A 25,791-nucleotide genomic window follows, 5' to 3' on the forward strand; every position below is an offset into this window, starting at 1 on the left:
CTACTGCTGAGAAATTTAGTATTTTTGGAGGCTAGTGTATATACTCTTAATAGGCTTGACTTTTTACACTTATGAGTTTTACTACAGTGCTGAAGTCTGTCTCTTCTATCAGAAAGTATGTGCATCTTTCATATTGTAATGTGTTGTTGTTATGTGCCATCGAGTTGGACCCAACCCACAGCGACCTCTCCTTGGGTTTCCGAGGCAGAATCACTACAGAAGTAGATTACCCAACCTTCCTTCCGAGGAGTGTTGGAAATGTTTTACTTTGAAGTTTTACATATACACATAAAAGCATTGATATAATACCCAGCATCAAAAATAATGGATATAATTTCTATTAACATAATATAGAGTTATTTTCTTTTAATTTCACCTGTACATTTATATTTTTTTTTCTGAAAACTTCATTCTGATCATTAAAAATCATGTTTATGTAATTAGTGAGCTCATGTTTCTATATACCATGAAATTATAACTCTTAAAAAGATGTTGGTATCCTGTAATGGAATGAAAGAGGTGTTTTGATTTCCCTACCATTGCAGAAAATTAAGAAGTCCCTTACAGTTTTATAATCAAAGCCTGAATTAGTCCTCAAAGTAGTGATTCTATTTAACTATAAATATAAATGTACATATTATTTTATATCTGTGCACTATTTATTTTAGATTGTTAAATATTTCAGTTGAACTGAAGTATCAAAGAAGGCATTAAAAGTCAGAAAAAATTAAGGTTAAAATAATTTATAAACATAAAGGACGTCTATAAACATGATGTTGTGGTGGTGGTGGTGGTGGTGGTGGTGTGCTGTCGAGTCGGACCCAACTCATAGCGACCCCTCCTTGGGTTTCTGAGACAGTATCACTATGGAAGGAGATTGTGCCATCTTCCTTCCAAGGAGTGGCTGGTGGATTTGAACCGCCAGCCTCCTGGTTAGCAGTCAAGTACCTTAGGCCACTATGTTGTTGTTGTAAGAAGCCGTAATTGTTCAGTGGTTAAGGTAGGCTGTTAATGGAATGGTCAACAGTTCAAACCCACCAGCAGCTCCAAGAGAGAAAAGACTTGGCCATCTGCTCCCATAAAGATTGCAGCCGAGGTCACCCTGTGGGGCAGTTGTATTCTGTCACATAGGATCTCTGTGAATTGAAATAGACTCAATGGCACTCAAAAACATAGATATAAGGATAACATAATAACAAATAGAAACATAATGATAAATAGAAAAATAGTCCCTATATGCATTGAATTATTAATTATTATTCTAAGATGATTATTAGGTTTACAATTTATTGTAATTTTTAGTTTATTGAATGGTACAAATTGCCTTGTGATATTGGTCATGGTGTCTTACAGACAAACAGATGAAACTTAACATTGGCATTGATATGTGAACGTGCAGGTGAAGAGAGAACAATGAAACCAGTGGCCAGTGAAGCCAGTGAAAGACCAATCAACGTAAAAGTCCAGGGTGACGAGTTAGGTCTAGATAGGAAGGACTAAGGAAGAATAATAATGTTTACAGAACTGGAAGGAATATTGAGCTAAGATAACTTATAAACTACAACAGCAGTAATGGAAAAGCAAAAAATAAAAACCTACCCTTCCAATATTAACAGAACATCTGTATTGATTTTTTTCCCCCATTTGAATCAATGTTGGTGACTATCACTGCTTCTTACAGGGATTAATCATTTTGTGTTATGCTGGTTATATTAAATTCAGTTTCACAGCTGAGATCATCATGATGAAGTATAGCTTCAGAATTTTCTTTTTAAATCATGTTTGTTACTTGGGATAAATGCCTATAAGCCAGTGTTACTTAGTATTGATTCTGTGTATGTGTGCTGTTTTTCTTTTAAAGTCAATTGACCCTGGCCAGCAGTTCACATGGGAACATTCAAACTTGGAAGTAAACAAACCAAAGAATAGATATGCAAATGTAATTGCATATGATCATTCCCGGGTTCTCCTATCAGCAATAGAAGGTAAGGAAATGCAGACTTTATTTCTACTTTTATTTTCATGGGTTTAAGGATGTACATGAAAATACAGTTTTTGTTAGGTTATAGGCTCTCTGTGAAAATACTTACTTAAAATTTCAGGCATGGATCACTCTCACTCTTATACGTGCACACACACACACCCCCCACAGACACACTATCCTTGGTATCACACAACGCAAGCGCATACCAATCTGCCTTCCTGCCACTACCCTAGAAGAAAACTTACTAATGTATTTGGTTTTTATATATGCAAAGGAAATTGGGATTGTCTGTTTTGCTAATAGTTACTAATGTTTATAAATGAATAGGTGATTGTCAGAAGATGCTCATAAACTAGTTATTTATATTTATTTAAGGATGGGAGAGGGAGCTCTAGTGGCATAGTGTCTAAGGCATTTGACTGCTAACCAGAAGGCTGGCAGTTCAAACCCACCAACCACTCCTCGGCAGGAAGGTTGGGCAATCTATTTCTGTAGTGATACTGTCTCGGCAACCTAAGGAAGGGTTGCTATGAGTCGGATCTGACTCTACAGCAGTGAGGTGAGGTGAGGTGAGGTAAAGAATGGGAGAATGTTTGTTTGTTTTAGAAATATCTGGTTGTCTACTAGGGACATCTAAAGATTAGAAGTTGACAGTTTGAAGATTAATATGATTTAAGCTCTTTAGAAATGTCTGACCCATCTAATTTGTGGACTACTTGGTAATTCATTTCTTACAGTTGCACTAAGGAATGTTTTCCAGAAGGGAATGGTTTCCACAAATATATTTTGGTTGTTATTGTGTGTCATATAGTCAATTCTCACTCATAGAGACCCAAATGGGTTTCCTAAGCTGTAAATCTTTACAGAAGCAGACCGCCACATCTGTCTTCCTCAGAATGGCTGGTGGGTTCAAATTCCCAACCATTTATTAGCAGCCAAGTGCTTAATCACTGCACCATCAGAACTCCTTCAAATATACCTGATTTCCCTTAAAGATTCATGAGGGTACAGTCCATTCATCCTTTCCTAATAATAAGTCCCCAGTAAGCAATTCCTCAGTCTTTGCTTACAGTAGCACAGTGGATAGCTGCCCTTAGTAAATAGTTTACAATGTCACTTCCATCCTTCCCTGTGTCCTAATAGCTAACCTGGAAACCACCAACTACCAAATACCACATGGAGTTCACTGTTTACTCTCTTCCAGTTTCCCAGCTAGAAAATCAAATAAAACTAGCTCTAAACCTAATCCTTTTTTTGAACTTTACAGTTTAGACATGTCCATCTCTGGCTCTCCCTTTTCAACTGGCTCTCCCTTTTTTTTATGATTCCAAAATCTATAATGACACCACTTTATCTTGTAATTCTGACAGAATTCCTACCTGCCTCATGAGCATCCAAGTTAATTTTGAAGTGAAAATGTGTTTCAGAGCTTTCTCAGGAAGCACCTGTCCCAGTCAGGGTTCCCTAGAGAAACCCAACTAGTAAGGTATGTACATTCATATGGAGGGAGACAGACAGACAGAAAAATTTAGTTTAAGAAATTGGCTCACACAACTGTAGTGCTATTGACAAGTCCAAAATCTGTAGCTGAGGGACAAACTGGAAAATGCTGCAGCCTTTGTCCCAAAAGGTGGTCTGGTGGTATAATGGTTAAATGATTAGACTGCTAACCAGATTGGTGGTTTGAATCCACCAGCTGCTCCCCCAGAGAAAGATGAGCCAATCTTTCTCTGTAAAGCTGTACAGCCTTGGAAATCCTACGTGGCAGTTCTGGTCTGTCCTATAGGGTCACTATGACTAGGAATTGACTTGATGGGAGTGGATTTGTATCCCAGAATCCATAAGGCAGACAATGCAAAGAGTGAAGAGTTCTGGCAACATGTCTGTGTATAACCTGGAGGAAGAACACCCTAGAGAAAGCTCTCTTTTTGCTCTTAAGGCTTCCAACTGATTGGTTAAGGCACACTTACATTATGGAAGGCAATCTGCTCTACTCACAGCCAGCTGATTTAATCACATGTAAATACATATAGCAAGTTGATACATAAAATTAACCATCATAGTCAACCAATTCCTTTACTTCTAATCTTTTAAGAACAAAAATTATCTTTGAGCATACTGAAGTCCCCTTGACTCAAAATTGTGTTGTATGACATAGACCTATTTTTGCAAAATTCTCACAATTCCTTTTGCTTTTGATGTTGGAAAATATCAGAATCCCTTTTTGAGATACTTAAAAATACTTGGTGTCCAAGTGTTAACCTTTTTGAATGTGAAAAGAAAAGAAATTGACTACCCTTATCAAAATGTCACCAATTCTGGTTCAGGCAGGATAGTGTCAATGGGTACTTGCTTCCTTCAAAGTCTTCTTTACAAACTGTATTTGGTATATGTAGATGACAAGTGCATAGGATTTGCATTTTATCCCTTTATTTCTAATTTTATAAGGTAAAAAAAGTAAAAAAAAAAAAAAGCAATGTCTTGTGTCTGGTCCCTGGAATCATCTCCATAGTAAATAAGAAATTAAACCACACAGGGCGATATTTTTTTCTATTCATCAAGCAATATAAATTACAGAATAAAATAAATGACTGTACATTGAGAATCTCTTTGCTGTGACCTTTGCCTGGAACTTATCAGTCTGCCTTTGCTTTACTGTAGTAGTATTTCCACTCAGAATTAGGTGGATCAGTACTACCACTTCCTGGGCTTTGCCCATGTTACCATTATTTTTCTTAACCTGTTATTTTCCACCATCTTAACAGTAAAGTATGCCAAAGAACAAAGACTATACTTCCTCATACCTTTATTATGATAGTTGGAAACTATGTACATTTCATTCCTATGCTATTTTTACAATACAAAAGCTGAAGCACTTGATTCAAACTAAAATCTACCTTTTTATAGCTATGTGGCCAAATACACTAAATCTAAAGCTGACCTAGAAACCAAAAGTCTTTCAGTTGAGAGTGTTATGCAAAAGGTTAGAAGCATTTAATTGAAGTTTATGGGTTATTTAGAAAGCTTAATCTAGATTACAAGCATGAATAGCATTTTATTTTAGAGTAATTCCAAACCAGCAGTTCTTTAAGGGGAAACTCAGCATCCTCCATTTTAAGCAGAGAAGAAAATATGCTGGCAACTGAAACCACAGAATCACTGTAAAGGGAAACTTGATAACACAGGGCCATGTTTTTTTCAAATATATTAAAATGCTAAGTGACATCATGCAAAATTTATTAAAAATGGTGTGCTTGCTTTGGTTCCACCTGTGGCACTAACTTAAATGTCTTTGGGTGTTTATGTCTTTCTTCTTTTCTCAATGATGCTAGCCACTCCCTTCGTATTACTTTACAGAGTGACATGACAGAACACTAGAGAAAAAAACTGGAAGTTTCTACAGTGATTCATATTTTCTTTATCCTTGTTTAATAGAGAAAAACTGTTACCCTACTGCCATGGAGAGATAACAGGAGGGAAAATAAAGACAATTGGGAATTATATATGGGCAAATATACACAATTGTGTATGTGCTGACAGGTCTTCTTGAATACATTGACGCTTCTCCCAAGTCAGAGTCATTTTATTTATGCTGGAGAAAATGCAGAATAAATTCAAGAGAGTCTTAATTTAAAAAAAAAAAAATGCTTTCAGTTGCTGAATTATAGGGTAAGCAGTATGGAAAATACAATTGAATTTTTTACCAATTCAGTAATCATTGGATTCCCCTCCGTGTGTAAACTATTGTTAAGAGAAAATAAAAATTTCTGGAGAAGTGATGAGATTTATTTTAATGACTTAAGATAAATATCTTCAAATAATGTATAAATGGAAGGCAATAGTTGCATGTTCATAAACACAGTGTATAATAATATGCTTGAGAAACGGAGAAAAGATAAGACCAAAAGCAAGGAAATCAGGTTTTGGGTTGCACCTCGGTAGCTAACTAGCTATCTACTTTTGACTTCTCTGAATATCATTTTCTTCACCTTTAAGCTTTTGACTTCTCTTTTTACTTTTGTGAGTTATTTCTATGTAGTTTTCATACCACTTACCTTATCCACTGTGCAAAATAGTATGATAAATCAACAGTATAAGTATTTAACTAGCTATAGATACCTGTGTTAGAGATGAGGAAACTGATGGTCATATAGAGAAGTAATTGATCCAGATTCCCCACAGTGATAGTAGTATAACTTGTATTAGAAGCCACTTCATCTGTCTCCTCGACCAGAACTTTCATTGGCCCACATCAGTAACACTACTTTTCTACTAATAACTAAGGAACTTAGCATTTATTAAAAAGCCCAGCCCAGACCTATCTTTTTCTCTAAAAATCTATCTTATCATTTGTCATCAGACTATGGATAACACAAACAATACATATTAGTAGAGCTCTGGTAGTACAGTACCTAAAGCATCTGACTGCTAACCAGAAGGTTGGTCATTCAAACCCACCAGCCAGTCTGCAGAAGCAAGACTGAGCTATCTACTTCCATAAAGATTTACTGTCTCAGAAATCCAGTGGGGGTCGCTATGAGTCAGAATCGACTCGATGTTAATGGGTTTGGTTTGGTTTATATTATGACCTTAGTAACCTAAGATGGTGACACTTTATGAAAAACTGTCAATTGTTCAAATACATCAGAGTCATACATTCCAGAAGTAAGGTCAAGTGCATCTGTACCTAAGTGATTCCACAGGTGAGGATCTTCAGGAATACCATCAATCAGTTGCTGGTTAGCTATTGTAAGGCCTAGTAACTCATAAAAATTAAACCTGCTCATTGCATTCCTAGACAGCAAAGAGCTTTTTCTAACATGTAATTAATCTTCACATTGGCAGTTATATTCTTCCATTAATAAAACAAAAAGCAGGCCAGATGCCATCAAGTCAGTTCCGACTCATGGCAACACCATGTGTGTCAGAATAGAAATACACTCCGTGGGATTTTTAGTGGCTGTGTTTTGGAAGTAGATAAAGAGGTCTTTCTTCCAAGGCACTTCTAGATTTGAATTGTCAACCTTTTAGTTAGTGGTCAAGCACTTAACCATTTGTACCACTTGTTGTTGCTGTTGTTGTGTGCCGTCAAGTCGGACCCGACTCATAGCAACTCCTCCTTGGGTTTCCGAGGCGATATCACTACGAAAGTAGATTGCCCAACCTTTCTTCCGAGGAGTGGCTGGTGTGTTCGAACCTCCAGCCTTCTGGTCAGCAGTCAAGTGCCTTAGACACTAGGCACTTAGGGTCTCCATAATTCTTTTTTGTTGTATAATTCTATTAGTGGTATTATAAATTAACATTTCACTTTAAAAGCCAACTGATGTGGATTTTTAAAAATCATTGTCCAGATGTTAAAAAAGGGGGAAAAAAAAAAAAAGGAAACACAATCTAAAACTTTATCTTTCAGTCCCACCACAATGACAAGAAGTTATAATAGATGTGATTACTTGGGTTCATACTATGTGTTGGGCACATGTCCCAGATTTTATATATATCATCTCTAGTGTTCAGACAATGCCAAAAACTAAGTATCGCCCTCCATTTTACAGATGAGGAAATTGAAGCAATAAAAGAATCAAGTTGTTTAAGATAATAGCTAATGAGTAGCAAAAGCAAAATAATACATGTTAGTCAGACTTAAGGGTGTGCCCTCCAGGAGCTCACTCGGGCCTGCACTGTTTTTGAGATCATGATGGCTGTGCCTACGTACTTCTCTCATAATTCAAAAACAGAGCATTTTTGGCTAGGAAGTCTGTCAGGAGTTTGGACAACACACATTTTGAAGCATTTATGTTAGAAATCTTATAGCTGGAGGCCTTCAGTTGTATTCTTAGACTCAAGTCAAAGGGAACTTTTCAGAAGAACGAATGACATATTTCAGAACTATTTAATGGTTTCCAGGTGGGCTTTGCATTTGCTTGATATCAGTCTTCAGGATATATTGGGAAGAACCCAGAATATGAAGACAGAAGACTGAAAACTTAACCCCAGTTGCAGTAGCCATGTGAACATGAATGCATTGCTTAATACAATTATTATTAACCCCTTAGGGGAGCTGGTTTCTTTGGAGAATTTGATGAACATTTTAAAACCCCTTTGGAAAGCAAAGGCACCTACTCGCATGATCTGTACTCTATTCAGAGACATCATAGGCATACAAATCCTTTGTACCTATTCTGCAATGTAGGCAGTATCCTTAGTGATGTAATGGTTAAGCAAAAGTTTGCTGCTAACTGAACAGTTGACAGTTCAATCCCAGCCAGTGGCTACATGGGAAAAAGATTTGATAGACCACTTCCATAAAAATTACAGCCTAGAGAACTCCATGGGGCATTTCTGCTCCGTGACATAGGATTGCTAAACAAACAAACAAAAAAAAAACCTCACTGATGTCAATCAGATCTGACTCATAACGACCCTTCCTTAGGTTTCTGAGGCAGTATCTCTACGAAGTAGATTGCCCAACCTTCCTTCTAAGGAGTGGCTGGTGGATTTGAACCACGAGCCTTCTGGTTGGCAGTCAAATGCCTTAGGCCCTATGCCACCAGAGCTTCTTTAGGATTGCTAGGAGTGAGAACTGACTTGACAGTACCCAATGATAATAACAACTTCAACTTATGGAACCCCTGAATATGTGTCTACTACCTATATGTAAGACCTTCCTCCATCTCTTGACTGTCCCGAAGAGTTCTGGTGGTGTAGTAGTTAGGGCATGTGGCTGCTACTCAAAAGGTCAGTGGTTTGAACCCACGAGCTGTACCAAACAAGAAAGATGAGGCAGTCTGCTTCAGTAAAGATTTACAGCCTTGGAAAACCAATGGGGGTCCCTATGAGTTGCAATCAACTTGAAGGCAGTTGAGTTTGGCTTTTTTTTTTTCCCAGGATGTCACTCTCCCAACAAACCAGGTTCATTTAGTTTATCTATAAGAGAATTTAAAATGATAAAGAATAAACCACATCATTTCATTTTCATTCTTTAACACTGATGCTCATTAATTTGATAAAAGAGGCTTAGTAAAATATGTTTTTTTCCCCTAGTTTGGGGTATGTGTGTAAAATTTTGAATGATAAAGATATTTATTCTCTTCTAACTCTTTAATAAGCACCATTGCATAAGGACACATATTCTTCTAGAAACATCTTTCCTATGACAGCAGCCTAGGCTACTCTTGCTTCTAAATTGTTGTATGTGATGTAAGACAAGTTATTTCACTTCAGTTTTCTCATCTGTACAATGGGGTTAATAATAGTACCTTATATAATTATTGGAGACCTAAAGCATTTGACTGCTAACCAGAAGGCTGGTGGTTCAAATCCACCAGCCACTCCCCAGAAGGAAGAATGGACAATCTACTTCTGTAGAGATACCACCTCAGAAACCCAAGGAGGGGTCACTATGAGTCAGAATTATTAGAAGGAGTAAGAGAATTCATGCATGGAAAGCCCTTAATGCGTAGCACAAAGAAAACACTAATATTGGAAACTATTAAGATTATTATTAGGGTATATTGAAATTCATAATAACATTAATAATACCTACCTACTCTAGGTAGGCCCTTTCTTCCTCAGGTGAAATTTCTTTTATACATAATCTATGGAAAAATTAATACCGAAATGAGATAACTGTATATATATTTGGTGTTCTCTGCAAAGCAAAAGAAAATATTGGTGTTTGATAAATGGAGGCCTGGCCCATAATAGCATTACAGATTCCAGTGGGGGAAGAATGTGTTCTTTTAAATGGAAGCTCAAAATATATCATCTGCTTTTTGATTTGCATAATAGGAGCAATTTGAAAAAAATCCAAGTGTAAATAATATAGATGATGTTACAACAACCTGATTATTTGTGAGATGCACAATTTAGCACCTTTAAATGAGCCAGGGGCTCACAGAAAGTTGTTGCCCCTAAAATAAATCTAATTTTAAAAAGAGAAAAGCAAGGCACTGTTGCTGTTCCCCTGTGGAGTTGATTCACCACACTAGTATCGTCTGTTTAAATCGTTTTTTAGAGTCTCTTCCTCAGAGTTTTCAGTGGGTAGGTCTGCAGTGATTCATTTAAAAGAGCTGTCAGTATGTTAACATGTTTTTCAACTTACTCTTGATGTGAAGGATCATGTTTTTAATAGGCTATAATATGTAGTAACCTGATGTAATTTCAATAATTTAAAAACAGAACAAGAAAATAAGTCAATACAATGTATCTAGCATTTTCTAATGAGATATTTATTGTTGTTTTTAGGTGGTGTTGAGTCAATTTTAACTCATAGTGACCCTATGTGACAGAGTAGAACTGCCCCATAGAGTTTTCTAGGCTGTAATCCTTAAGGGAGAAGAGTCCTATGGCACAACAGTTAAGCATTTGGCTGCTAACCAAAAGATCTGCAGTTCAAACCCACCCGTGGGAAAAAGATGTGGCATTCTGCTTCCCTAAAGGTTTACAGCCTTGGAAACCCAATGAGGCAGTTCTGTGTTTGTTAGTGCATCACCAACTTTTTTTCTCCTGTGGAGCCTCTGGGTGAATTCAAACTGCGAACTTTTTGGTTAGCAGCCAACCACTTAACCATTGGACTCCCAGGGTTCTTAGAGTGCATAAAAATTTTCCATAGTAAGCTCTAACATCAAAGAATTAAAATTATTTGTCACCCAGTAAAGAATCTTTTGATAGTTGTCAAGGGCACTTTCCCATCACCTCCATAAATATGATCCTTTTTCATGTCTGTGATTTTCTTTCTTCTTTCCTCTATTTCCTTTTTTTCTCTCTCTCTTTGGTTAGCCTAAGCACTGATGAGTAGTTTGTGGCACCTGGTGTTTATTTCATTTTGCTTTGGAAGTTCTATTTAAAGTAATGAAGGAAGTGTGATAGAATATATAAACTCATTACCATTGAGTCAATTCTGACTCATAGGATCCCACAGAACAGAGTAGAACTGCTTCATAGGGCTTTCAAGGTGAAAATTTTAATTTTATAAAGGATCAGTGAAAAAGAGGAAGAACCTCAGGAAATGGGTTGACACAGTGGCTCTAATGGGCTCAAGCATAGCAACAATTGTGAGGGTGGCATAGGGTCAAGCATTGTTTTGTTCTGTTGTAAATAGGGTTGCTATGAGTCAAAAGTAACTCAATGGCACCTAATGATAACAATAACAACAACAGTCTTTACAGAAACACACTGCCACATCTTTCTACCGTGGAGTAGCTGATGGCTTCAAACCACCAAACTTTTGGTTAGTGGCAGAATGCTTAACTGCTGCACCACCAGGGCTCCTTGTGATAGAATATATACCCTATGAAAATATTTTTTCTGAAATCTGTGCAATTATTGGCTGGATTAATTGGCTCACATAATTCAGATCATGGTCATTGATTTAAGTAGTTTCTTCAGCATTGTCAGCCTTTCACTTTGCAACTTAATTGTTTACAAGGGTGGCAAAGTTTAATCCTTTTATTTCCAGGTTGTTGTTTCTTTCATATTTAAAAGTATCTCTCTTTGTGAGGAGCAGTGCACAGACATGTTTATAGCTTAATTTGTTTCAAATAGAAAGCTGAATGGGACTTGGCCTTAGGAAGCTGGGAACAATCTTACAGGGAGCTTGCAGCCTAAGTGAAAACTACCAACTAATTATTGTGTGTTGTTATGTGCCGTCAAGTTGGACCCAACTCATAGCGACCTCTCCTTGGGTTTCCGAGGCAGTATGACTACGGAAGTAGATTGCCCCATCTTCCTTCTGAGGAGTGGCTGGTGGATTTGAACTGCCAGCCTTCTGGTTAGCAGTCAGGTGCCTTAGGCACTATGCTACCATCAAAGCTGTTAAATGGCACCTAAGGGGGTCTCTGGGTGGCACAGACAGTTGAGTACTTGATGACCAGCTGAAAATTTGATGATTCAAACCCACCCAGAGGTGCCTCAGAAGAGAGTCCTGGCAATCTGCTTCTGAGAGCTCACAGCTTTGAAAACCCTGTGGAGCAGTTCTACTTTGCATACATGGCTTTTCCATGAGTTGGAATTGATTTGACAGCAACCAACAACAATGGCATCTTTCTCCTACATCGGAGTTGAGTGCATGGTGTAGAGATCTGCTAAGATCTCTTTTTCCCCACCTTCTACCTTCACCTGCATCTGCTGCAGTTGCTTTCCCAGAAGTGAGAGAAAGCACTTTTAAGGGATGCCTGGTCATGTCATTTTTTCTTTACTGTGATTCCCAAGAATCTAATTGAAGAGTATATCAGAAAGCACTGCAAGTGAGTTTATTTTTATCTTCATTGTCTTTAGTTCAGTTGCTGGATTTTGTTTTTTGATTTTTCATTTTTATTATACTGCTGTGCAGATTAATGAATCTATACTTTATTACTCTGAGGCTGTAGAAAAATTAACATCATCTTTGGTATGGCTCTGCTGAAAGACTTTAGGCTTGGTGGATTGTTAAGAAATAAAAATAATCATTTTTGTCCTCAGTTAATTTTTTTTAATATGCAAGCAGGAAAGGGGCTTTCCAGTTTTGGCATTATATTTCATAAGAATATTTAGAAATGCTTGGTCTTTTTTCCTGTCTGTTTATCTCATTGATCATAAGAATAACTCATTTTCTCACAGGGTCTAGGATAAGGGCATTGTGATGATGATACTCCTATATTACTGGTGATGAGACTGAGATTCCAAGAGATTCCTCCAGACAGAGATCCAGGGGTCAGGTGCCATGCTCGATTATTACTGTGGCAGGGGTCCAAGGTCTGCTTTATTTTTGGGTAGAACTAACTAGAAATGAGTCCCCTGCATCAAGGCAGATATTTCCCCAATATCTGAAGCTAGTGTTGGCATGTACTTCAAGACAATGCCCTCACCAATTGTCTTTGCTTTGCACCTTCTGGAAGCCTAGCTCACTCAGCAGGGAGCAGGTATGGAAAACCAAGGAGAAGTGGCCACAGAGCAGGGAGAATGTGAAGGCTGTGCTCCCATACCCTGAATGTTATCTATGCCTCCATCACCCTGGGGTGCTAATCAGCTAGGATGCCCACCGAACAAGGTGCACTTGCATTCAAAATTATCATGCTTTCTGCAGCAACATGGAGCATAATTTTCCAAACTACAGTTACATCTGGAGATGTTGTTGTTACATCTGGAGATAAAATAGCAAATAATACCCTGTGCCTTTGCAAGAAATGTTTCTTCTGGAGTATTGCAAAGAGAATCCTTCATCTTCAAGTGCAGATGATACTGTTAACAGGGCTTTTCTGATACATAGGAAGGGGAAAGAAGGTCTGTGTCCTTTGGAAATAAATACATTTACAGTAATATTAATTACTGGTTTCCTACATATAACATCCACATAAGTAACATCATGTATGTACAACACATGTGACACTTCTAGGAAACTAATGCAAAAAGAGAAGAGGTGTATAATTTGTTAAAAAAAAAAAAAAACTTTCAACACATATATTATTTGTGTAAAAATACAGTACTTGTGTTTATCTTCTAGTTTTGCTGATGTCAACAAAGAAAATGTACCTATTTTCTGCATTCTGTATTGTAAAAACTGTGGTCTAAGTCTTAGCCAGCAGTGGGTGGTTGTTAGGTCAATGTTTTATTTGTTTGTATTATGGAGTTGACGAGGGGAGATCATTGACTAAATAAAAGGTGATCTTCATTTTCATTTTCAATAGGGTCATAAGTACTTTTCTGCCTTACAATAATAAGGAATAAGCAGGTTTATAAACTTTTTTTTTTTTTAAATCCCAACTTTACTTCACTGTTGTTGTTATATGCCGTCAAGTCATTTCTGACTCATAGCGACCCCTCCTAGGGTTTCCGAGGCAGTATCACTACGAAAGTAGATTGCATTATTGGTAAAACATAAAGCAGATAAAAGTACCTGGTTTTTGATTGAAAGTTGGACCAGAGTAAGCTATTCAGCAGAATATCCATGTCCAACTCTGCAGTGTAACAGCAATTTTTGCCCTAGAGATATGAGTGTGATTGTGCTGACCCTCTTACTCATTGTCACTTCATAAACCCCAAAGAGAGCTTCTTTTCCTGGGCAGATTGCCCACTGAGATGATGATGATGATGATGATGATGATGATGATGATGATGATGGTAGATATATCATCCAGTCAACTCTAATTCATGGCAACTTTATGTACAACAAAATGAAATGCTGCCCGGCCCTGTGTCAGCTTCACAATGACAGTCATGTTAGTGTTCCATCATTGAGGCTGTTGTGACAATTCATCTCACTGGGGGTCTGCCATGCCCTCATTGGCCCTCTATTTCACCAAACATGGTATCCTTCTAGAAACTCTGCTGAAAACTGTCCACAACTCATGACCCCACTAGTATTTGAAGTATTGGTGGCACAGTTTCCAACTTCACAGCAACACACATGCACCAACTGTATGATGAACTGACAGATGAGTGATGGCCTACTGATCTAGTTCCCACCATTTCTTCTCTTCTTCCCTTTTATTTTTATCCTGTCACAGGTAGAAGGGACAGAAATCAATTGGAAACAGTGTCAAAGCATATCTCTACCTAATCTGAGAGACACAAAGCCTCTATTTTAAAATAACTTCCTAAGGATTTCTAAATCCAAGGTTAAGAATGCCAGACAGAGACATCTTAGTTTAGAAGTCAAAAGGACTTGAGGGAATAATTAGTCCAACAGACCATGTTTAACAGATAAGCAGTCAGAGGTCTGGACAAGTTGAGTAACTGGCCAAATCTCAAAGAGCCAATCACCAGTAATCCTAGACCAGGAATCGCAGTTTCCTAGATTTGTCTCTCAATGTTCTTAACAAGTGCTTAGTATTGCCACAAGACTTTAAATATACGTATGACTTTCTGTATGCTGTGGAGTGATGCAAAAGTCCTCATATTCCCTTTATGATTATTACTTTCACATTGATCAGATAATTTGCATACAATTTTAGGCTAAGCTTTTTCATTTAGCATCAGGGCATAAAGCTTTTTTCATGTTATTAAATATCTTTCCAACATGAGAAAACTTTTTAAATCAATTATCAGCTGACCTGAAAAATATAATCTAAAGTAAGTTGGGTGGTATTTTTTAGTGAAGTGCCATGTAACCCAATTAGTCCTCCTCTCATTAAAAAAAAGAAAACTTATTTTTACCCTGTCTTGTCAAAGGAACTCAGAGAGTATGTTCTTTGACGTACAATGTGCTTACTTCAGTATTTTATTATTCAGTAATTAATAAGTGCTCACAAACATTTTATTTTCAAATAAAGTGGTTCTCTGTTTCCAAGAATTCCTTTTCCTTCTATTACTAGTCAAACAATGTCATTAGGCTCTGTCTTACAAATCTCATCTTTAGATGAAGAGTAAGTGTGTTGCCCTTGCATCTTAAACTGGTGATAGAGTTTCCAAAGTTTTGGAGATAATTAGGAAACTATATGCATCCAAAGTTCATGCTCAGACTTATTTTTCCACTGAACACTATTACTAGCAATTACCAGCAAACAGCATGAGAACCTAACACTTGCTTAATTCTGATCTAATGGCTGTTTACTATGGCTCACTCTGTATAAAGAACAGAGAAGCACTGTTCTACCACTCACTCACCCCACCACAGTCCCTAAGTCTTAAAGGCTTAAGTTTTACACACTTAAATTTTGTTTGCCCACAGTACAGAGGAAGATCTAGCACAAAGCATGTATGTAATATATTTAAGTGCCACAAGAAAGAATAGTCCATTGATTGGTGGAATACACCAGAACACATGAATGGGGCTTGTTGACATAATACAAATTCAAAAGATCTGGCCTCAGTTTTCTCATTTATAAAATTAGAATCAAAGATAACTTATATTATTGGACCTGTTGACGTGACTATTACTAATTGGAGAAAACATGGGGAAAGAAGACAGGCTAGCTCATGAAACGTGCACTTGTATAAATGTAGCAAAGCCTTGGACTCTGAGCAAAAAGATGGTCTTGGATCTAAGCTGTCCTTTTGGAACAGAGACATTAAGACCAACTCCCTGCAATGAAAGCTCCTCCAGCGAGGCCCATCGGTCCAAAGATTTTGCTTGTACAAAGCTGAAAGGAGATACCTTTGTCATGCTTTTCTTGTTTCAGGAACTCTTCTCACTCCACCAAAAATTAAAATAAAATAAGTAACAAGCACCTTTAGTGTCATAGCATTGAAAGAAGGTCTCCTTGATGCCAAGATATAAAAGCAATCAGCTAATTTATAGTAATTCTGTATTCTTTCAGGACTGAATTTTAAGTTAGATTTCTGTCCATCATAGCCCCGGAGGGATTCAATTAATTCTCAAACACTTCTCTTGGATTAGTTGTGCACTCTGATTAGTGTTGCATTAGTAGATGCAAATCATTTCCTGGAGGAGGCAGGGAATTGAAAATTAAATAAACAAATACACGTTATGTGGAGAAGGTCACCCAAAAAGTGAAAGTATTTTGAAGATCCAGTCTCCCGGACGAATCATCTCAATCCAGAGCTGCTCACGAAGCAGTTCATGGCACCAAAATGCTGGGAAAGCCAGTGTATTGCCTTTCTCAAGGGGTTGAGGAGATTGGACAAACTCTCTATGAATATGAGTCATTGAAAACCTGAGTCTCATCTACTTGAAACAGACTCTTGGGTAATTTTGCCTTCCAATTTGGTATTGATATTTTTAAATGAGCAAACTACTACCCTTTCAAAAATCTTTTCTCATTCATCATTCTGCACAACTTCTTGTGTTGGGTAGATGATTAAGACTAGGGCATATTGGATCTTACAGTTTCTGAAGAATACAACCATCTCTCTTATCTCCAATTTGCAAAGGACCTGTGAGAGAAAACTTCAACTGCAGTGTCTTTTCACAAAGGGTTTATCAGATGGAGGTTTTCATCCCAGTTCCTTCCTCCTTATAGACAAATGTAAAAATGGAAAAAGAACCTCAACATTATTTTCATTAGCCTAATAATTTTTGTAGGAGCTCTGGTGGCACAGTGCCTAAGGCATTTGACTACTAACCAGAAGGTTGGTGGTTCAAACCCACCAGCTGCTCTGGGGAAGGAAGATGGACAATCTACTTCCCTAAAGATTTACCACCTTGGCAACCCAAAGGGGGTCTCTATGAGTAGGGATCAGCTCGATGGCAGTGGGTTTGGGTTTTTATGGGAATCATTTTTGTTATTAGTTGCCGTCAAATCATTTCCAACTCATATGATCCCATGTTTGCAGACTAGAACTACTCCATAGGGTTTCCAGGCAGTGACCTTTCAGAAGCAGATCACCAGGCCTGTCTTCCTAGGTGCCATTGGGTGGGTTCAAATCACCAACCTTTCGGCAAGTAGTCCATCCCTTAACCATTTGTGCCACCTGATTAGCTCTATTAATTATCAAGTTTTTGTTTTCAATTGTTTTCTTCTCAAATAATCAAGACCCAAATTCTTAAAGCATTTGGTTTAAGAGTGCTTTAAGTTTTTGATACAAGAATGCTTTAAGTATTTCTGGTGCCTAGTCATCTTCAAAAAGAATTTTTATATTTTTATCCTTGGGAAGTGCAACCATTATTTAACAGCAAATCATCCCCACTGGTGGGGGTCTGGGGGAGATTTTATCATTCTGGCTTGCCCAATACATCAACAAAAAATAATTACATCATAACTGCCTGAATTTACACAAGAATGTTAAATAGGTCTGATTCCTTTCCTGTAGTTGTGAAGCTCACATCCATCTCCTCCATGTCCTCACATTTGTTACCCATAATGAGGACCAAACGTCACTGTGTCCACTTGGATTTTGTAAGTCATTAACTCAGATTTCTCCATTCAAAATTTTCTTGAACAAGAAGTTTCTCTGTTTTGGCAGTGGAATGAGACCTTAGCCAGAATTCTTTTAATCAATTATTTTAATGTTGTTAACTGCTGGATTAAAATTTTTGCAAGTGGGGTTTTCTCATGTTAAAAGATGGATTCATTCTTGGCTCCAAACCTAATCCTGTGGACATGTAGAAGTGCTGGCTTCCCAGTGACTGACTGTATCCTGTGGATTTTATCTAAACTGTCCTTTGAATCTGCAGTAATTTGCTATCAGGGGGAAATAGGATCTTTATCAACAAAGAGCTGCCAGATCCCCAGCGGCTTCTTGAGTAGCTGCAATAGTTGAATAATGTCACAACCAATCTTGCTTTTCAGTTTTTGCTCAAAAGGCTTTTCAGCTTATGCCGGTGGTGTACCATATGCATGTGTTCATCTTGGAGTGTGGTAGTTGCCATCTGACTTTCATTACTTTTCTTGAGAAGATCGGTTTTACAACTGGAATCAGAAAAGCAGTCAAAGTAATTGCAAGTGGCAATCAGTGAAATATAACAATTTTAGCTTGGGCACATATGGTCCATTATAAGGAAAATATTATTTTTCTTATAATTCCACAACACATATTTTCCCATGGCTAGAAGGGACAGTGAAGAGGTTCTAGTACTACCTCCCATATCACGTGGATATCCCTGAAACATGCTTGTTCCCCACCATGCTGTTACTTGTTGCCATTGAGTCAATCACAACTCACAACAACCCTATAGGGAAAGAGTAGAACTGCCCTATAGGGTACCCAAAGCTGTCATCTTTCCAGAAACAGACTATTCCACTCTAGGAAGAGGCAACACATTACCTCCCAAGGAAACCTATTCTCTTTTAATTCTTATCATTTGAAATGCTTTACTGTATTAGAGATGAAATCCATCTCTGTGTGCTTATATCCTTCAGAATTAAAAACGTTGGTCTAAAGTTTATTTTCTTTTACACTTAGCTGGTAAACAAATATTTGGTGGTCCATTCCCACCCAGCAGCACATAGAAGATAAGACCTGGTGATCTGTGCCTGTAAATATTGTAGTCAAGGAAACCTTACAGAGCAGTTCTTCTCTATAATACGTGGGGTCACCATAAGTGGGAATCTATGGCATGGCATTGGACAACAATTACTGAGTTTTGTTTTCAGATTATCATGGGCAGCTGACTTCCTCAACTCCTGCCTTTTCCTTTTTCAGCCTGTCGCATGTATTCTTTCCTCAAATGGAATAGGTTTGACTTCATTATTCATTCTGGACATTCTCCTTGAAAGCTGATCCTTGCCCTTTTATATCTTAAAAGCATCATGGTGAAAGTTTAACTTGCAATCAGAATATCTGAATTAAGCTATAGTTCTACCTGGAATTTCAAATTCTCTGTGGAATCTAGACTTTCTGAATCCATTGAGGCTGGATGAACTCTTGAAACTATTACACTGAGATAATCTTTAAACTTTAAACCTTACATCCAAACTACCCTTGAAGTCTTCTTTGAACCGAAAAAATAGCTTGTCTTAATTAATAAAGTAGGAAGTCTGGTAGCATAGTGCCTACCAGACATAGCCTTACTTGACTGCTAACCAGAAGGCTGGCGGTTCAAATCCACTCCTCGGAAGGAAGGTTGGGCAATCTACTTCTGTAGTGATACTGCCTTGGAAACCCAAGGAGGGGTTGCTATGAGTTGGGTCCAACTTGATGGTACATAACAACAACAACAACAATTAATAAAGCACATTTGCTTTGAGCATTGTGCTGTTTTAAAGAATTTTCTCTATGGGATCATATTGACAATGGCAACTCAAAGGGTTGGATGGGAAGCTTAGGGGGCAGTGACTTTAAGATTATGGTAGTGGAATGATTTGGAAAAGGATCATGAGAATTGTACCACAACTTGAATGTAATCAGTGTGACTGAATTGTACATGTAGAAATTGTTGAAATGGTATCTTTGGCTGTGTGGACTTTCACCAAAATAATTTTTTAAAGAGTGATTTCAAATAATTTCTAAATTTTTTCTACAACTTACAGTTCTACTACATATTAATTGTAGGAACTAGGGCAGATTATTTACTCTCTTAGTAGGGATTGCAAAGATGAACAAGAGACATGGTCTAGTGTCAGTAAGCAAAATAACTACTATATGCAGTGATTACCACCTATAATCAATAGTATGAAGAGATATAGGAGGGAGTCTTGGTGCTGTAAGGTACTCATGGGCTGGCTTTCTACAATGGATGCTGGGTATTTTTGTTGAGAAGGAGACACAGCATATTCTAGAATGTGAGATGGCACTATTATAAGAAAACTAGGTTTTCTAACAACTGAAGCTGCCTGGTGTTGCTAGAGTTAGAGAGGACATGGGTGGAATGAGATGAGTCTGGAGAAATGCCAAGTTTTGCACATCATATTGAGAGTTTGAATTTTACTTTAAATAAAACGAACAGCTGTTTGAGTTTGAAGAAATTACAACATCTGAAATACATCTTCAAAAATTACTTTTATGCTGGTTAGAGAATAGACTGGGAAAGGCTGAAATAGATGTGGGACAGCCAATTTGGAGGCAGTTGTCCTAGTCTGGGGTAGGGTTCATGTGATACTTACACAACTTCATTGGGTTCTAATGAGACGCAGTACTCTACAGAGCTTAAGTCACAGTCCTAGTGGCCAGACCTCCTGTGCCCAAACCCAACTTCCAGTGTGGTCCTTTTTCTTTTTATCTCAAGGCCCTTCAGCTATCCTTTTTGTGAAAGGAAGATCATGACAGAGCTTGTTTGATAGGATGGTTGTGAGGAGACAAGGAGTTTATGTATCAAGCACTTGAAACAGTGCCTGGCTTTAGTAAGTGCTTTATATAAGTGTTATTATCTTTCGTTATCGTTATACGAAGGGATGCTTCATAGGCTGTCACACTGAACATATGATGTCCTATTGAACTGGTTCTAACTAGCACAGAGTACCACAGCCATGTCACCACCTAGTGCTGCATACTTTCTAGGACTTTCAGCAACCCCTAAAGGCACACTCTTTATTTTAGGCAGCAACACTGTCATGTTAACTGACTATGAATTCCCTGTTAGCTGAATCAGCAAAGAATTTTTCACCGTTATGATGTTCTCCACCTTGTGTTGCATTTTCAGTCTCAGGCATTACATGATTTCATTTAGTTTTTGTCTGTGGATGGAGAAAAGGATGGGAATGTGACCACACTGCTTATCCTCTTTGCAAACTAGATTTTGCTGGTGCAATGGAGAAAAACAGTGTAAGGGAAAAGGCATTGTATGGATCATCTGCTGTGTTTTTCTTTATTTAGTTGTCTACTTTGTCATCTTCTAAAGACCCAACATCTTGAACAGTGCATTTCTTTAACATAATGGTCTTGCTAAGACCTATTTTTAATTTTGTTTGGAGTATCAGGAGGGTCCAGTCTCTGGAGAAGAACATGATGCTTGGTAAAGTAGAGGGTCAGTGAAGAAAAAGGAAGGCTCTCAGTGAGATGGATTAACACAGTGGCTACAAAAATGGCCCCAAAGATAGAAACAATTGTGAGGATGGTGCAGGACTGGACAGTGTTCCATTCTGTTGTCATTATGAGTCAGAACTGACTCAACAGCACCTAGTAACAAAGGATTGACCGTTTGAACCTACCTAGTGGCACCACAGAAGAAAGGTTTGGCAATCTGCTTCTGTAAAGAGAAAAACCCTATGGAACAGTTCTACTCTGTAGCACATGAGGTTGCCACGAGTTGTAATGGTTTTGACTACAACAGGTTTTAATCTTGTTTTAAATCTGAACTTTTAATGTATTGTGGCTTCTCCTTGCCTCAAATCAGAGCAATAATATAACACTGCCCAAACCCACCAGCCACTCCTTGGAAGGAAAGTTGGGCAATCTACTTCCATAGTGATACCGCATCGGAAACCCAACGAGGGTTCGCTATGAGTTGGGGCTGACTCGACAGCACATAACAACAACAACTAGGCTTCACTTCACTCTGATTACTCTTATGATTCCTTCACGTAGTTGAATAACTGTTCCTTGTTTTTTCAGGCATCCCAGGAAGTGACTATGTGAATGCCAACTATATAGATGGCTACCGGAAACAAAATGCCTATATCGCAACACAGGGATCACTTCCCGAAACATTTGGGGACTTTTGGAGAATGATATGGGAGCAAAGGAGTGCCACAGTTGTTATGATGACAAAACTAGAAGAAAGATCCAGGGTAAGAGTAAGCATCCACCTCCTTCCCTTTGAAATCTCTTAGTCACTATGTTGTATTTTATTCTGTTCAGAATTTTATCTTTTCTTGATCTTTAACTTTCTAATAGATGTTAATTATGAATAGTTATGATATTATTTAATAGATATATTAATTAATAGATACTAATTATGAAAAACTTTGATAAAACCATTCCTTATAACTCTTCTGTGTCTTTCAAAAAGGAAATTCTCTCATGATATGATGTGTATGATTGCTGAAGGGGGAAAATAAAACATAGTATTTGAGGAAGTAAGACTGAGTTAGAAAAAATGAGTATTAGGTTGGAAAACAAAAAAAACCTCATGTTAACAAGAGCACACGGGCTTTGGAGAGAATACCACCAAGATATATTGTTGCTGTTACCTGTCATCAAGTCAGCTCCGACTCAGCAACCTTGTATGTAACAGAATGAAACTTTGCCCATTCCTGGGCCATCTTCATTATCATTGGGAGGCTCAAGTCCATTGTTGTAGCTCCTGTGTATTTTGAGTGCCTTCCAACCTAGGTGACTCATCTTCTAGCACACTATCAGACAAGGTTCGTTTGTGATCCATGGGATTTCATTAGCTGTTTTTGGAAGTAGATCATCAGGCTTTTCTTCCAAGTCTGTCTTAGTCTGGAAGTGTTCCTGAAATCTGTCCACCATGGTGATCCTACTAGTATTTGAAAAATCAGTGATGTAGCTTCCTGTATCACAGCAACACACAAGCCATCACAGTATGACAAACTGGTAGCTGCATGGTAGCACCAATCTAAACTCTTGAGTATTTTCAGCTTTTTTTTTCTCACAATCTTCAATGTAAAATCTAAAATTCTGTAAAAGAGGCTCTTACTCAGATTATTCAAATGAGCATAAATTAAGTCAGGGCAGCCAGAAAAATGATGTGGGTTAATATGCAGCTTAGAAAACTCAGAAATGTGTAGAGGGCATTTTGCTAGTTTAGGTTTTTCAAAATTAATAGATCTTAATAACAAGAGTCATTGCTTATATAATACAATGAGAAGTTATATGATGAGTGTTATTCATCATATGAGTCCAATATTTTGGTGCATGGTACATTACTTAAATGCTGTTGATTTGGAAAATTAAGACATGATGGGTAAACAAGTGTGCCTTTTCCCAAGTGAATGTGCAAATGCTGTAACCATCTGATGAAAGTCAATGTTCAACCATGAGAATTTTAAAAAGAAGCTTCTGAAAAAATCACTGAAGGCAACACATGCTCTCATTTAATTGTGGGACATGTAGGGTAGAGCTGGATGGTAGGAGTCCCTTCCATTGTGGTTCACAGTAGTCTCAAAAAAGATATTTAGATGGAAGCCAAAGCCCAACCCACTGACATTGAGTCAATTCCAACTCCTAATAACTCTACAGGACAGAGTAGAACTGCCCCTTATGGTTTCCGAGGTTATAAATCTTTATGGAAGCAGAATGCCTCATCTTTCTACTGCAGAGCAGTTAGTGGGTTCAAACTGCTGACCTTTCAGTTAGCAAAAGCACCAAGTACTTAACCACTATACCACCAGGGCTCCTTTGCTAAAGCCCAGTCCTCCTGTAATTGTTTAACGTGGAGGTTCTTTAAATGTTCTTCTAAACTAAACCCATGGTGGTTTCTCTTAGGTCAGGTGTTTGTATGAGGAACTAGTTAAAGACTGCTCATAAAAGAAAAGCTTGGACATTGGACAATGTGAAAAAGCCATGACTATGAAGGTGCCCAATCCAATGGTATGGTACATAGCTGGGCTAGCAAAACTAAAAAGCAATGAGACCTTTTCAAAAATCTGAATTCTGTAGAGAAGTTGAACTATTGTCTCAAATGAATTTATACCAAAATTGTTATGATTTTGAAGATGAAAATCTGTTTCATACTTAGATACAAACCTCATTCAAATGATATAAAAGGAACCAGCATTGATTGGTACTCAGGGAAACCCCTATATAACAGTCATGTTCTTTAGGAACAGCCCCCACCTAACTGATCCTTGAGTATGTTGTTGCTAGTTGCTGTGGAGTCAGGTCTGACTCATGGTGACCTTATACATAACAGAATGAAACATTGCCCAATCCTTTGCCATCTTTGTGTATGTTATAGTCTGTTGTTATAGCTGTTGCGTCAGTTCATCTCTTTGAGGAATTTTTTGGTTTTCACAGACACATTACTCAACAAGATGCCCTTTTTTAGCTAAAGGTATTTCCTGATGACATGTCCAAATAAGTGAGCCCAAGTTGATCCTTGAGTATCATGGTTAATAATGATAGCAGTGGCTAACAGGAAACACCAGGGCTCCTTTAACAGATACTAGTTTCATTTATAAGGGGCTCTGGTGGGTCAGTGCCTGTGGCGTTTGACTGCTAGCCAGAAGGTTGATGGCTCAAATCCACCAGCTGCTCTGTGGAAGGAAAACAGAGCATTCTACTTTGTAAAGATTTGTAGCCTTATGCAGAGGAAGTGGAAGGAGAGCTATTGCATTGTGGGAGATTACAGTCAATGTCATGAGACAAAGTGTACATGAGCTACTCAATGGAAGATGAATTTGCTCCCAAATCTTTCACGCAAATCACATTAGAATTAAAAAAAAAAAAAAAGATTTATAGCCTTGGAAACCCAGTAGGGTTCGCTATAAGGCGTAATTGGCTTGATGGCAGTGAGTTTTTTGAGTTTCATTTATATTTCATCACAGCCCCCACTTTACATATGCATAAACTAAAGCGTAGAAAATCACAGAAGGTCTCCCGAGGTCATTAAGCTACCAAGGTCAGAAACGGGTCTTGAAGTCTGGCTTCAGAACAGAGCCATTGACTCATGCTGCCCACGAACATGTCTGTGAGGCTGAGGCAGCTGAATAATTATATTAGAGCATGTATGTAAATCCAGCCTACCCGGCTGCTCCGCCTACAGATACCTGCTGGTAACAAGCAGTCATTTGCAAAAGCTGTTTTCAGAAAAACACACATTTTATCTTGACACTGCAGGCCTTCATTAAATCATGCACAGAAACTTGTTTTGAAATAACCAAATGAAATTCTGCCCCTTTTCTTCCTAATTGCTTCTAATAATAAAGTTAGTTCTAACTCTCCCCACTGCCACTGCTACATCTGGTGGTGATGCGCAGTCCTTGGCAGAAGGCATTGTGACTTAAATGCCTACAGTTTATCTTTATGTTGCAGGCTACCTTTCCCCCATCAGACAGAGAAACTTATTTAGAAGTTAGTAATTGAACCTCTGCTTGCTCCCTTCATTAATTACTCTTTACTCTTGCAAGTTCACTTTCTCTTTTGTTATATGGCCTGAGAAGGCCAATTAAAATGCTGTTTTATGTTTTTTATTCTGGGAGGTTCTACTTGTCCCCAAAGTTGCGATGACTTGTATAAGCCAATAAGCAATTCATGAGCCTCAGTCAACGTCAACCAGACAATACAAATGAGCAGCAATCAGCAGGGGAATCCTGACCCCCAAATCCAACAGCCCTTTGTTCGCCATTCTAGAGCACTTGGGAATAAATGACCTAATACAGTGGAGAGAGTGAGATTGAGGACAGTGGTGGTTCAGTGGTAGAATTCTGCCTCCCATGTGGGAGACCTGGGTTTGATTCCCAGCTAATGCACCTCAAGCACAACCATTGTCATCTGCGAGTGGAGGCTTGCATGTTGCTATAATGCTGAACAGGTTTCAGTGGAGCTTCCAGACTGAGGCAGACTAAGATTAAAAAAAAAAAAAAAAAAAA

The 25,791-nt window shown here is 38.0% G+C and overlaps 1 protein-coding gene across 1 annotated transcript in view; it reads left to right on the forward strand.

Annotated features, from left to right (window-relative positions):
* PTPRD (protein tyrosine phosphatase receptor type D) overlaps positions 1-25,791 on the forward strand; it is a 463,281-nt gene that overhangs the window by 353,695 nt on the left and 83,795 nt on the right. The window contains exons 27-28 of the mRNA XM_042781300.1: positions 1,862-1,985; positions 21,851-22,026. Of these exons, the coding sequence (XP_042637234.1) occupies positions 1,862-1,985; positions 21,851-22,026 (300 nt within the window). The remainder of the gene's footprint in view (positions 1-1,861; positions 1,986-21,850; positions 22,027-25,791) is intronic.

Source organism: Orycteropus afer, unplaced genomic scaffold (genome assembly GCF_000298275.1).
Source record: "Orycteropus afer afer isolate SDZICR_OR568_19922 unplaced genomic scaffold, OryAfe1.0 scaffold00102, whole genome shotgun sequence".
Classification (NCBI taxonomy): Eukaryota; Metazoa; Chordata; class Mammalia; order Tubulidentata; family Orycteropodidae; genus Orycteropus; species Orycteropus afer.